At 41.7% G+C, this 15,173-nt stretch overlaps 1 protein-coding gene across 1 annotated transcript in view; it reads left to right on the forward strand.

Annotated features, from left to right (window-relative positions):
- The first annotated feature begins 7,441 nt into the window (after positions 1-7,441).
- Positions 7,442-15,173, forward strand: part of grik4 (glutamate receptor, ionotropic, kainate 4) — a 64,200-nt gene continuing 56,468 nt past the window's right edge. Inside the window, exon 1 of the mRNA XM_063017142.1 lies at positions 7,442-7,523. Within this exon, the coding sequence (XP_062873212.1) occupies positions 7,442-7,523 (82 nt within the window). The remainder of the gene's footprint in view (positions 7,524-15,173) is intronic.

A 15,173-nucleotide genomic window follows, 5' to 3' on the forward strand; every position in this document is an offset into this window, starting at 1 on the left:
TATGTTTGAGATGATTTGTGCTTTATGATTGAATTTCACGCTTGTTTTGAATACCTCGGTCTCCTGTACGAGCACTGAATAGAGAAATTCAGCACACAGCACATAAATCTGGAACTGTAATCATAAACAAAGCAGCCTGAGACGGAAGCACGGTGAGAACGGTGCTGAACCTTCAGCTCCAGCTCTGGAGGAAGATTTGTGACACACAGGGAATCATTTATCACGTCGCTCAGAAAGCCAGAAGCGTGAGGAAAAGCTGAGTGAGTGATGAGGGACTCGATCAGAACTCTGATACAGTGGTACCTAAACTCGAAACCTTCATCAAGAAATTTGTTCCCTTAAACTCGACGTGTGTGCGACTGTTGTTTTGTTCAGAGCTCGGCTTGAGCGGTGCAGTAAAACGTCGTCATAGTGCGAATATGAGACGAATCTTTATTTGTGTGAAATAAGCGTCAGATCCAGTGTTACAGCTCCACATGTATCTGTGTTTATCTGGATTTTCCTCCCTGTTTCACTTTTAAACTTGTGTTACAGCTCGAGGTTCTGAGAAATTATAAGAATCAGAATCAGCTTTTCTGAGAGTCTAAAACACTTATGGGTCATTTCTGGGATTTGGTGCCTTTTGGACCTTAAAACTGTTTGAAAATGAAAAAATTTTATTTTAAGTGTTATACTTTTCCAAACTAATATTGGTCAAGCTGAATTACACATGAACCTCATATACACTGTGACGTCCAGCCTGTTACGTATTGGGTCGTAACAGGGTGGACCATAACAGGGTGGACATTCTGACACAAAATTAGCCATTAGCTAGCAAGTGAGCAAAACCATGCTAGCATAAAAGTGAATTCAGAGAAAGAATTATCTGCTGTTTCGTGTGATAATTTTTAAATGATCAAATCGTATTGCTTTTTTCTCATATATCCCATAACAGGGTGGACATGTTATGGTTGACCAAATAAGACTTTTAGGATAAAATGTGGATAAAACAACATTAAAATGAGGAGTTTAATAAGCCGCTCATCTTCCACAGTTGTTTTCCCTCCAGGAAATGTCGTCAGTATGTAAAACAGCTCTTCATTTTAAGAGACAGTAGTAAGAAATAACAGGGTGGACGGCAACTTGAGGGACGTGTGAAAAACTCAGCAATAAAATCAAACTCATAAAGAAAAAAAGGTTTAGAGGGACTCTAATTCAGAATGTACAGCACTGGGGACGTGGGAAAACCTAAGAGATAAGAGATAAAAACAGTATGTATACAGTAATTTTATTTGGGGGGGGGGGGGGGGTAGAAAACATTGTGTTCAGTATTTGAAAGTGTTAATTATTTCAGTAAGATGTTTAGAAAATTGTATTGTTTAAAATGTACTTAATAAATACAGTGATCAGTACTGGGGACACAAAAGGCACCGAATTGTAGGAATGACCCTCATTGTTAAAAAATAAAGCTTAACGTGGTTTAATGTATTAAAAGAACGACACAGGAGCACTAAACTTCTCTTTATTATTACTGCTCATAAGTTCTCTCCACTAATAAAATTCCTCACTCGTTGTTTTAATACTTTTTTTGCACCACGGACCGATTTCATATAAGATATAATTTCACGGACCGGCGGGGAAGGGAGGATTTAATAATATCGCTCACAAACGGTGCAAAAATGAGCTTTTTTTGCTGCGACGAGATGCTGCTCCCACCAAGGGGTGACAATAAGACAATAACACCTAAAATAGTGAATATTATTAGTGAATATCTAATTATTCATTCTTTCTGTGTGGCCCGGTAATAAATGACCCACAGACCGGTACCGGTCCACGGCCCGGTGGTTGGGGACCACTGCACTAAGGAATTCGGTATTTCAAGATCAAACATCTCCACGATTAGGAAGCATAAGGAAACAATAAAGAAGTAAATATAAAGTGCAAGTTTTATTATATTTCAGTGTTTTTATATTATATTTTTGTTATTTTTAGTTTATAAGTGTGAAAACAACCACATTATTTTACATCAGCCTAAAATATATGCAGTTCCACGGAACCATAGACGCATTAACAGTTTCCCATACATCCTTATGAGAAAATATCCCAGAACCGACTGATGTTGAGTTTCAACCACAGGGTACCCCTGTATACAGTATATAAGACACGTTGATACAGTAAGAAACTGGACCGTTGGAGTCCAGACAGGTTTCAATCAGATCTCTGGACGCTGGGTGGAGTGGGGACGAGGGCGAGGAGGTTATAACTGTGTATCCATCCTTGTGTGGGGTAGGGAGGTGTGTGTGGGTGTGTGTGGTATTGATTAGTCATTTACTTCCCGCTGGTGCCCGGCGTTGGTCATTTCCTCTCTCTCAGAACCTGGTAATGGCGAAGAAATAGAGAAGCTGAGCAGGACCCGTCCTGTCCCTCCTGACACCTTCATGATTTGTGTCTCTCGCTTAACAACCGGCTTCCTTTCTCTCTCATAATTTAAAGTTGGAAGATACAGACGGCATTTTTTTTACTCTTGAGCTCAACAGACGTGTGAACCAGCAGTCACGAATGAATCATATTTTAATATAACAGAATCCCGGGGATCTACGCTTCACTTCTAGTCACCTGACGACTACACGACCTCTCTTCAGTTCACAATTTAGATACAGTGTATCACAAAAGTGAGTACACCCCTCACATTTCTGCAGATATTTAAGTATATCTTTTCATGGGACAACACTGACAAAATGACACTTTGACACAATGAAAAGTAGTCTGTGTGCAGCTTATATAACAGTGTAAATTTATTCTTCCCTCAAAATAACTCAATATACAGCCATTAATGTCTAAACCACCGGCAACAAAAGTGAGTACACCCCTAAGAGACTACACCCCTAAATGTCCAAATTGAGCACTGCTTGTCATTTTCCCTCCAAAATGTCATGTGATTTGTTAGTGTTACTAGGTCTCAGGTGTGCATAGGGAGCAGGTGTGTTCAATTTAGTAGTACAGCTCTCACACTCTCTCATACTGGTCACTGAAAGTTCCAACATGGCACCTCATGGCAAAGAACTCCCTGAGGATCTTAAAAGACAAATTGTTGCGCTACATGAAGATGGCCAAGGCTACAAGAAGATTGCCAACATCCTGAAACTGAGCTGCAGCACAGTGGCCAAGATCATCCAGCGTTTTAAAAGAGCAGGGTCCACTCAGAACAGACCTCGCGTTGGTCGTCCAAAGAAGCTGAGTGCACGTGCTCAGCGTCACATCCAACTGCTGTCTTTGAAAGATAGGCGCAGGAGTGCTGTCAGCATTGCTGCAGATATTGAAAAGGTGGGGGGTCAGCCTGTCAGTGCTCAGACCATACGCCGCACACTACATCAAATTGGTCTGCATGGCTGTCACCCCAGAAGGAAGCCTCTTCTGAAGTCTCTACACAAGAAAGCCCGCAAACAGTTTGCTGAAGACATGTCAACAAAGGACATGGATTACTGGAACCATGTCCTATGGTCTGATGAGACCAAGATTAATTTGTTTGGTTCAGATGGTCTCAAGCATGTGTGGCGGCAATCAGGTGAGGAGTACAAAGATAAGTGTGTCATGCCTACAGTCAAGCATGGTGGTGGGAATGCCATGGTCTGGGGCTGCATGAGTGCAGCAGGTGTTGGGGAGTTACATTTCATTGAGGGACACATGAACTCCAATATGTACTGTGAAATACTGAGCAGAGCATGATCCCCTCCCTCCGGAAACTGGGTCGCAGGGCAGTGTTCCAGCATGATAATGACCCCAAACACACCTCTAAGACGACCACTGCTTTATTGAAGAGGCTGAGGGTAAAGGTGATGGACTGGCCAAGCATGTCTCCAGACCTAAACCCAATAGAACATCTTTGGGGCATCCTCAAGCGGAAGGTGGAGGAGCGCAAAGTCTCGAATATCCGCCAGCTCCGTGATGTCGTCATGGAGGAGTGGAAAAGCATTCCAGTGGCAACCTGTGAAGCTCTGGTAAACTCCATGCCCAGGAAAGTTAAGGCAGTTCTGGGAAATAATGGTGGCCACACAAAATATTGACACTTCAGGAACTTTCACTAAGGGGTGTACTCACTTTTGTTGCTGGTGGTTTAGACATTAATGGCTGTATATTGAGTTATTTTGAGGGAAGAATAAATTTACACTGTTATATAAGCTGCACACAGACTACTTTTCATTGTGTCAAAGTGTCATTTTGTCAGTGTTGTCCCATGAAAAGATATACTTAAATATCTGCAGAAATGTGAGGGGTGTACTCACTTTTGTGATACACTGTATATTAATATTACATAGACTGTATAGTTAGGACTACACAGGATTGTGGGTACCGAGCTCCCGAATCCGGACACTGTTTACGCCAGCCGGCTACATAAGAGGACCGGGTACAACATCAAAGACTCAACACACCCAAATCACAGATTGTTTGTTCCCATCCAAAAGATACAGGACCATTAAGACACACACAAACAGACTGAGGAGCAGCTTCTTCTCCAGAACAGAAGAACACACACACACACACACACACACACACACACTCATTCACACATCAATAGCTGCTGAAGACAGCAAACTAACCTGTCTTGTACTCCGCCCTCCCCAAGCTGCTATTAAATGCACAGATCACTTTACACCGATCAGCCATAACATTAAAACCACCTCCTTGTTTCTACACTCACTGTCCATTTTATCAGCTCCACTTACCATATAGAAGCACTTTGTAGTTCTACAATTACTGACTGTAGTCCATCTGTTTCTCTACATTCTTTGTTAGCCCCCTTTCATGCTGTTCTTCAATGGTCAGGACCACCACAGGACCACCGAGCAGAGCAGGTATTATTTAGGTGGTGGATCATTCTCAGCACTGCAGTGACACTGACATGGTGGTGGTGTGTTAGTGTGTGTTGTGCTGGTATGAGTGGATCAGACACAGCAGCGCTGCTGGAGTTTTCAAATACCGTGTCCACTCACTGTCCACTCTATTAGACACTCCTACCTGGTTGGTCCACCTTGTAGATGTAAAGTCAGAGACGATCGCTCATGTATTGCTGCTGTTTGAGTCGGTCATCTTCTAGACCTTCATCAGTGGTCACAGGAAGCTGCCCACGGGGCGCTGTTGGCTGGATATATTTTTGGTTGGTGGACTATTCTCAGTCCAGCAGTGACAGTGAGGTGTTTAAAAACTCCAGCAGCGCTGCTGTGTCTGATCCGCTCATACCAGCACAACACACACTAACGCACCACCACCATGTCGGTGTCACTGCAGTGCTGAGAATGATCCACCACCCCAGGCTAACAAAGCATGCAGAGAAACAGATGGACTACAGTCAGTAATTGTAGATCTACAAAGTGCTTCTATATGGTAAGTGGAGCTGAGAAACAAGGGTGGTTTTAATGTTATGGCTGAAAGGAAGACCAAAGGAAGAAGAACTCAGTTTTCAGGAATCATCATGGCAGTATAAACCAGGATACACATAAGGTTGTCGATAAAAGGCCACTTGGGGTCAAACTATCTGACCTCTTTGCTGGTGTGGTTCCTCTGGGAGCGAATGCTTGGCTGGATGCCGTGACCCCATCGACAGTTCGCTCAATGCCAACTTTACACCTCAGATAGATTGACATAAACTGAGAATACAGATGTTCTGGCTTCTTAAATACATTTATGGTATGTTTTATATAAATAAGCGCACTGAGCGCTCCAGTCAGTGATGGATGCTTTAACACAGAGAGATTTAACACCTACAGAGGACCAAACTACTCTCTCAGTATTTCTCCACCACCTCTGACAGCATCTCAGTCATTCTGGTGGAGTCTCTGATTCTCATCCAGCCTCCTTTTCCTTAGACATAGCTAATTCCTCCATGTTGATTGGCAGTGTTGTGCCAGTTCACAGCTTTTCTGAACTAGTTCAAGTTCAGTTCATACATGCTCAAAGTGAACAGTTCACGTTCAAAGTTCACAATTTTAATTCTGAACTAGTTCAAAGTTCAGTTCATTTTACTTTTTTCGTGAGATATTCAAATAAATACTTTTTTTCACACTACAAGCTAGAAATCACTATACGTTCTTTGAAACTGCTCATTGTAGACATTTGCTCATGACACTGCAATTGTGGGTTTCTTACCAGGTGATGAAACTTGCAGCAGTACAGACAAGGTAGACCAGTTCTATACTTAGTGCAATGAAATCTACCAGCATTTAATTAAAAAAAGAATATATAATATGAAATATGTATATATTATTTGATATATATGATATTATATATACATATGTGTGTGTATGAAATGAAACTCTTGAATGAAGGTAATGAAGGCAAAACTCAAAGGCACAAAAAACTTTATTTTTAAGGAAACTGCGATGCATTGCGCACACAATGTCAAAACCATTTCTGTCTGGTGATACATGATTTAAGCGGCACCAGCGAGAATACAGGAGGGAGGAACTTTCTCTCGTTGCGTTTCAAAAGATAAAACAGATGTCACTCAGTTTTCAATGGAAAACAAATTCCAACGTTCATTTACAGTGATGTCTGCCGTTCATGACACATAATGTGAACTAATTCACGTTCAAGTTCTTTATTAAAAATGTGTTGCGTTCAGTTCAACGTTCACGAAAAAATGAGCGTGTTCAATGAACGCGTTCTTTTGAACTCGTTCACGCACAACACTGTTGATTGGTCAGCCAGGTTGATGCATTTGTCCAGCGTCGTACCAACTTTTTATTGCCATCAGCAAAAAATTTTTTTGGTTGAGCGCGTAGCCACAGATGCGGCGCTGCTTTCACATCATCATCACATGAAAATCTTCTTCCTCTTAAAGCTTCTTTGAGTGTCCAAAAAGGTGGAAAACAGATGGCGCTAAATCCGGACTATAAGCGACTCTCAGTCTCTCAGGAACGACAGATTACTCCTCCTCCCACCCTCACCGCATATAACCAAAATATAAAATATAGATCTCTTGTATATACAGCAATATCTGTTAATACTTAAATGTAATATATACACACCGATCAGGCATAACATTATGACCACCTTCCTAACAAACTGTGATGCTCTGTGTATTCTGACACCTTTCTATCAGAACCAGCATGAACTTCTTCAGCAATCTGAGCTACAGTAGCTCGTCTGTTGGACAAGCCTTCACTCCACACGTGCATAAGTGAGCCTTGGCCGCCCATGACCCTGTCGCCGGTTTACCACTGTTCCTTCCTTGGACCACTTTTGATAGATACTGACCACTGCAGACCGGGAACACCCCACAAGAGCTGCAGTTTTGGAGATGCTCTGACCGTCTGTCGTCTAGCCATCACAATCTGGCCCTTGTCAAACTCGCTCAGATCCTCACACTCGCCCATTTTTAAGAAGTGTGTTTCTTTCTGTTTACTCTGTAGGTGGCTGTGAGGAGGGGCATCCCCGGGCCAGGACCCATGAGGAGGTATAGAAGATGCTCGCACCCTGGGCGCCTCTGCTCTTCTTAGCGATGTGGGTTAGAAGTACCGCCAGCGGGCCGCTCTCCTTCAGACTAGGTGAGTCCAGATCTAAAGGTTTTAAATACGTTTCACTGCGCTTCCACCGTGTTCGAGCGCCGCTGCGGTGCCAGGCTGGTTTTGTTTTGGACCGGTCTAAATAAACAGCGGTATGTGCTGTTAATTCCCGGCGTGGCTCTGTGGGAGCTGACAATTAACATTATCTCACCGCTGTCACCGGCTGAACGTCACTGTCTGGCTTTTACACTGATTGTGTCGGGCCGGAATCGCATCGTCCTTGAGAGCGGGTCGTTTCAGGAAAGCTAACCCGCTAAGCTCTGGTCTTTTTTTTATTATATGGGATGTTTTAATGCACACCTCAGAGATGAAGCACATGGTTCAGCTTGTTGTTAAAGGTTTTTGGTGTTTAGTGTCTTCTGAGCTGCAGGAGGATCATTTTAGTCCTTGTATGCAAATTCGTTACTAGCACTCGCCAGTACTTTTCACCTTTCAGCTAACGAAGGAGTTATTTATTTATATATATATAATTTTATGCTTTTCCTCCCAATTTAGTGTAGCCAATCTGCTCCTGGGGACCCCAAAGGCGTCCAAAGAGGGTGTATATTCGCCGAACATACACACACTCCCTCCGACGTGTGCACAGTCCACCAATCCCTGCTCATTCACCCGTACTTCGGTGGATTTGCGCCACGCCCTGATCTATGCTCTCCTCCACCTTCTGTACAGGCACCCTGGGCAACCAAGGTCAAGTCAAGTCAATTTTATTTGTTTAGCGCTGTTTACAATGAACATTGTCTCAAAGCAACTTTACAGACTCCAGGACCGACAGACCTAAAATCCCTGTTGAGCAAGCCGAGGGCGACAGTGGCAAGTAAAAATTCCAAGGTCCTTACACAGCATTGATAACCCGGCCCCTTAGTCCAGTCTTTCCCACCCAGCAGACTAGAGGCCGATTTTGTCCAGTTGTGCCCGCTAGAGAGTGCCCAGCCCATCTGGATTCAAACCAGGGGGCTCAGAATCTCTGCCCTAGTGTGCTGGCGGATTATTCCGCTGCCCCACCTCAGCGCCTAACTAAGGATTTATAACATTAATATTTACATTTACATTTTCAGCATTTAGTGGACGCTCTTATCCAAAGTGACTTACAGTACAATTACAGTATACAGTCTGAGCAATTGAGGGTTAAGGGCCTTGTTCGAGGGCCCAACAGTAGCAACCTGGCAGTGGTGGGGCTTGAACCAGCGACCTTCTGATTACTAGTCCAGTACCCTAACCGCTACGCTACAGCTTAATATGAATGTTAACATGTGACCGGGTGCAGTCGGCCTTTCTTGCATTTTTTTGCAGACTTACTGTACTGTGACAGTATACAGTCTAAGCAATTGAGGGTTAAGGGCCTCGCTCAAGGGCCCAACAGTGGCAACCTGATGGGGCTTGAACCAGCAACCTTCTTTTTATTTACTAGACCAGTATCATAACCACTAGGCTACAGCTGTCCTGCCCAGACATGCCTTGCAGTTTGCAGTTGCAGCGTCATGCATTCAGTCTTCCATGCAGATTCAAGGTTGTTATTTTTATCTTGCATTCTTACACTCAGCTCTTCTTGCACTTCCTCGCCCATCAGCCCTTTTGCAGACAAGCAGCTTCTTGCGGTTTCCTGCATTAAGCACATCCTGCAGTCTTTTTTTGCAGAGTCTTGCACTAAGCCCCTTTTTTGCAGACATGCAGCTTCTTGCAGCTTCCTGCATTCAGACCTCCTTGTGTTTTTATGCCCCTTTATTTATTTTCAGAGCATCACGTCTATTAAAATCGATTCATTTCAGTTGACGTGATTTTATTTGACTTGTTGCTGTGATAATGATGATGATGATGAGCTAATAAATAAAGGCTAACGTTTTAATTGCCGGGTAGCAACACCAAATTACCCAGATTAATCCAATAAAACACGTTGAACGGTCTTTATAGTTTGGCTTTGCCACTTGAGGTTTGTTAGAAGTCTGTCAGTGTAGTAAATCTGAGATGAACTGCTTGTTGGAACCAGTTTAATGTTTGCATTTTATTTCAGGATTATTAGACAGTATCTTTGAAAGCACCTAAACTGACACGTCGCAGGTAACCTGTAGTTCCTAAAAACAATCCACATAACAATCCAGCCTCTCTGTGCTCCCGGAGCTCATGTTTATGTGCCACGCCCCTCTGCACATGATGGATGGCTGGATGGATGGATGGATGAATAAATGGATGGATGGATGGATGGATGAATAAATGGATGGATGGATGGATGAATAAATGGATGGATGAATAAATGGATGGATGGATGGATGAATAAATGAATGGATGGATGAATAAATGGATGGATGGATGGATGAATAAATGAATGGATGGATGAATAAATGGATGGATGGATGAATAAATGGATGGATGGATGGATGGGTGGGTGAATGGATGGATAGATGGATGGATGAATAAATGGATGGATGGATGGGTGGGTGGATGGATAGATGGATAAGTGGATGGATGGATGGATGCATGAATAAATGGATGGATGGATGGATGTACTGGTGTTCCAATTCATTCCGAAGGCATTTGTGAGGTTGAGGTCATGGCTGTGCGGGCTAGTAAAAGTTCCCTCCCATTACAAACTGGTCAAACCATTTGGCTTTGTTGGAATTAGCTTTACCCAAACTGTTGGCACAAATTCACAAGCATATTAGCAGTGGGTATGGCTAAAAAAATTAAGGCTGAATGATTAGGAAGTGTAATTACAAGTAAATAAATGATCAAACGTTATATTTATTGTCGTACAATGTTCATTTGACAAAAGGTTGATGTTTATTTACAAATCCATGCTTTCTTGGAATTAGGTTTTGACTCTCTGTGTTCTGTACAGTAATGATGTTTGGATGTTTCCCTGATTGATTCCCAGCACAGCCCGGGGAAGCTCGATTGTCATTTGCAGTAGGACTCTTATAGGCCATCGTAACCATTGATTAAAACGTCCGTTCTCATGTTTTCAGCAGCGTTCGCTCAGCTGGTGGTCGCTGCGTCCCCGAGCGCTCGGTAAAATTGATTCTGACCGTTTCGAACATCTGGCGGCGTGGTCGTTTGATTTTTCTTCTCTGTCGGTCAGACCGCAGTCCTGAGACGAGTGTCCGGTACCGCTCGGCGAGTCGGACGGGCTTAAACAAGAGACTTCGGAGCAATCGTGCCGCCTTCCCGCCGAGGACAATGGTGCACCCTGGGAAAATGCAGCCTCTCAAAGGGTGTCATTACATGTCATTCGGTCGGGCTGGTGCCCTCGGACCGGCCCGGTGTAATTATGTTAGAGATAGCGAGCGGGAGAAAGGGCCGGAGAGATGTGCTGATGGGGAAAAGTGAATGTCAAGAAAAAGCAGATAGACATCAGCACTTGATTTGAGCAGCGAGCTCTCAGAGAATGATGGAAAAAAATCGATGTCTGGAGAACCGGTGAACCTTAATGAAAATGAGATTTTGATGGATTAAGCTTAACCGTATTGTGAAACACAAACACAGACCTTAATTCCTGAAAAGCTGTGAGGAATATTTACCGGTTGATTGTAAATAAACCCTCGTTTTGTTTACCAGACATTTAAAATGATGAGACTGCATAATTAAAACCTAGAGATGATGTCAGTTGATGTGTGAGGAAATAATGCATAGGTAAAAAAGATATCTATATATTTTGTTTAGATCGTTTGTTTGTTTATTAGGATTTTAACGTCATGTTTTATACTTTTGGTTACATTCATGACAGTACAGGTAGTTACTCACTACACAAGATTCATTAGTTCACACACAAGGTTATGTCTCCAATTGACCTCACTTGCACGTCTTTGGACTGTGGGAGGAAACCCACGCAGACACGGGGAGAACATGCAATCTCCACACAGAAAGGACCCGGACCGCCCCGCCTGGGGATCAAACCCAGGACCTTCTTGCTGTGAGGCAACAGTGCTACAGCCACCGTGCTGCCCTGTATACAAAAATATACTTCATTAATAAAACTGGTGACAATCTGGTCCCACTGTGGTTTACAAGATGTAACATAAAGCCTCCACAAGGGGGCGTTCGTGTACAAGTTCATTTGGTGTTTATGGGATGTTAAAATGTATTTGTTTAATTATTATAATTTTTTTGGCTTTTTAGGATTGAAATTTCTGATCTGGCTCTGTTTTAAACTCAGCTGTTCTTCCTGTCTTTATTGAGCTTGATTTTTGCCAAAACAGGAAAAGGACCTTCCCTAAACTGTTGCTGCAAAGCTGAAAGCACATCATTACCTTTATATAACTGCTTTATTACACCTTTTAGCAGCTGTTGTGGCTAAAACACATACATTTATTAATTAGAAGTGGTGTTCCAATACTTTAGTTCCTGTGGTGTACGAAGCAGATGTCTGAACTTAATTTGATTTGGTTAAGTTCTCGTGTTGACGTCCACCTCGTGTTCAGAGACTCAGCTCTGAGATTTAGAGGTCGCTCCAGACTCCGCACTGACGTCGTACATCTAATGTGTTTTGACAGGCATTCCAGCCCGTGTTGTTTTCATAATTTATGGACACATCTAAGCTTTCTTTAGAGGGTTTCCTCCCCGCAGAGCTTTATTAATCTGCCGTCAATATGACTCAGTTATTACCGAGCAACAACGGCAGGAAATAAAGCCGCTAGTAAATTTGCTTGATTTATTGAATCTTGTTCCTTTTCACTCTCAATTAATAAAGTAATTTTATAATAAAATAAAACGAAATGACGAGGCGGGTTAACTGGATTCTGCTGGATATAACCGACGTGATGTTCAAAACACGTGGACGTGTAACGTCTGGCAGGTAAGAGTGGAAGCATAGAGTCTAGAATTCAGTACAGACTCTAGCACACTTACAGGGGGTCAAGTACACAACTATCAGAAGTATTTGGACAACAAGATATAATAATAATAATAATAATAATAATAATAACAATAATAATAATTAATAATATTAATAATTGTAATGATAAATAATAATAATAATAATAATATTAACAATTGTAATAAATAATTATAATAATAATAATAATCATAATAATTGTCATAATAATATTAATACTACTAATAATAATAACAACAACAAAAGTAATAATAATTGTGGTAATAATAATACTAATACCACTAATAATAATAGTAATAATAATAATAAATACAAATAACACTAATTATAACAATAATAATAATAATGAATAATAACAATAATAATAAATAATAATAACAACAATAACAATAATATTAATAATAATAATAAATACAAATAATACTAATAATAATAACAATAATAATAATAAATAATAACAACAATAATAATAAATAATAATAATTATAACGATAATAATAAATAAATACAAATAAATAAATAATAAATAAATAAATAATAAATAAATAAAAATAAATAATAATAATAATAGTAATAATAATAATAATAATAATTGTAATAATAATAATAGTAATAATAATTATTGTAATAATAATAATCTAGGGCAGATGAATCGCCCTTATTTGTCATACACGTTATACATTGTTATACATTTACACGTGTACAGTGCATGTGTTTAGATTTTAGACACACAACATTGTGTGTCCCCCCCACACACACACACAGTACTCACACCTGCTTGCTTAGTAAAGTTGACACAAACTTTGCCTTGTAACTCCAGTGCCTGAAATTCTTAAATTCTGAGTGTTTTTGTTCACTTTGTATTTACACACATAATCCGTTTGGACTTTGTACTGTTTTGTTAGCATCAACACGTTGACACGTACATCACATGTAATATATAGACGTCTTACCAGGAACTTGGACATCCAACTACGTTCATTATTGTACAGACTTTACTTTTGTGGAAAGCTTTTCCCCGAGGTTTTGGAGTGCTTCTGTATAAAAGTCATGCCAAGGTGTGGCTCGCAATCCAGATTCTGAATCATCCTGAAGGGTTTGGGTCGGTTCCTCCACTCTGAACTGGTGACATCAGCACCATCATGCTGCCAGTGAGTCGGATGTATGGATGCGGGAGGTGTGTTAGGTCCTACTGAATCACCTGAAGTTGATTATTCTGAGGAGCTTCAGGTGATAAAGCCCCTGTATGCAGGTGACTGCTGAAGCGTCGTGTCTTGCTCTGCTCTTATTACCGAGCGGTATCAGAACCGTACGTCTGACCCGGCTGATTGGGCGCCGCCAGCCTGAGGCGCCGCTGTATCATGCAGCTGCTTCCAAAGAGCAAAAAACACTTAACGGTCCTAAAGTACCTCGAGCAGGGGCGCGTTACGCTACATTAATTGTTTCTCGAGTGTGTAAAAGCCAATTTCAGTTCACGCCTGACTCGTACCGTCGGTTATTAGATATGAATGCAGAACCTTGTCAAATTAATTGGACGGTGTTTTATTTCTCATGCTCACGTTTGTTTAAATGTGTGAGGATCTTCTGCAGCAGGTTTGGGGTCGTGGGTTCTTCCAGCGCTATCTGAGCTCCATGTTTATATTCAGTGCTTCAGGATGTGGTGTAGGTGTTGCTGTGTGTGTTATTGCGTGAGCCATCAGACGGCTCCTGCTAATTAGATCAGCAGGTAATTTTGTGTCATTTCTCATACTTCCAGTGCATAAATGTACCTGAAATTGATCCGCAGCGTATAAATCTGAATCGTATCGGGGGTGTGGCCCTCCGTACACAGTGCCTGTCAGTGCCTGTCAGTGTATGAACTCGACTTGTGCAGGTGAAGAATGCAGTCTGTACTGACTGTGCGTACCGGAGGGGGCGTACTTTATGTCAGTTGAGAGGCGTCCTCAGTCAGCGGTGAAGGGTCGAATCAGTAGAGAGGACGCAATCAGGGTAACTGGACACGACTAGATAAGGGGAGAAAATTGGGGGAAAAATAGAAATTGTAAAAAATAATAATAATAAAATAACCGTTATGTTCTCACCGTCCTGAAACCGTTCACTTTCAGCTGAGCTGCAAACTCTACACAGTAAAATTTAATTTAATTCTCTATTTAATTAGAGAATTAGAGAATCACAAATCCAATCCAGCGACGCTTCCCCGTCTACCACGGGGAGAGAGATGCCGGCACCGGCGCCGACTGAGCCGGACTCCACGCTCCACAGGAAGATTCGCACGAGCTGGAATGGAATCTGACGTAGAACAAGTCAACAGAGCTATTTATTCTGTTTCATAAGTAGCTGCTGTTCAGACTGACATCTGGTGGAATGTAACGCAATTATGAGAAGTTCCTCACACAGCAGAAAATCCTCCTCATCATACAGCCCGGCGGTGGAGGGAGATTTGTTAAGATGTTGCTGCACTGACAGAACGAACAGGAAGAAGCAAAAAAGCCCGACGATAGTGTGTATATTCATCCCTGTGTTAATCACGCCCAGCTGTTCCCATGTCTGTTCTGATTAGCATGTGTGTGTATATATTCTCGTGTTTGTATATATACCCTTGTGTTTGTATATATACTCTCGTGTTTGTATATATACCATTGTGTGTGTATATATACCCTTGTGTGTGTATATATACCCTTCTGTTTGTATTAGGGCTGTCGAAGTTAACGCGATAATAACGCATTAACGCAATCTCAATTTAACGCGATTTAAAAAAATAGTGCCGTTAACGCAAATTCTAGTTCATGTTGAGACTTGACTGGTAG

The sequence above is a fragment of the Trichomycterus rosablanca genome, chromosome 20 (assembly GCF_030014385.1).
Source record: "Trichomycterus rosablanca isolate fTriRos1 chromosome 20, fTriRos1.hap1, whole genome shotgun sequence".
In the NCBI taxonomy this organism is placed as follows: Eukaryota; Metazoa; Chordata; class Actinopteri; order Siluriformes; family Trichomycteridae; genus Trichomycterus; species Trichomycterus rosablanca.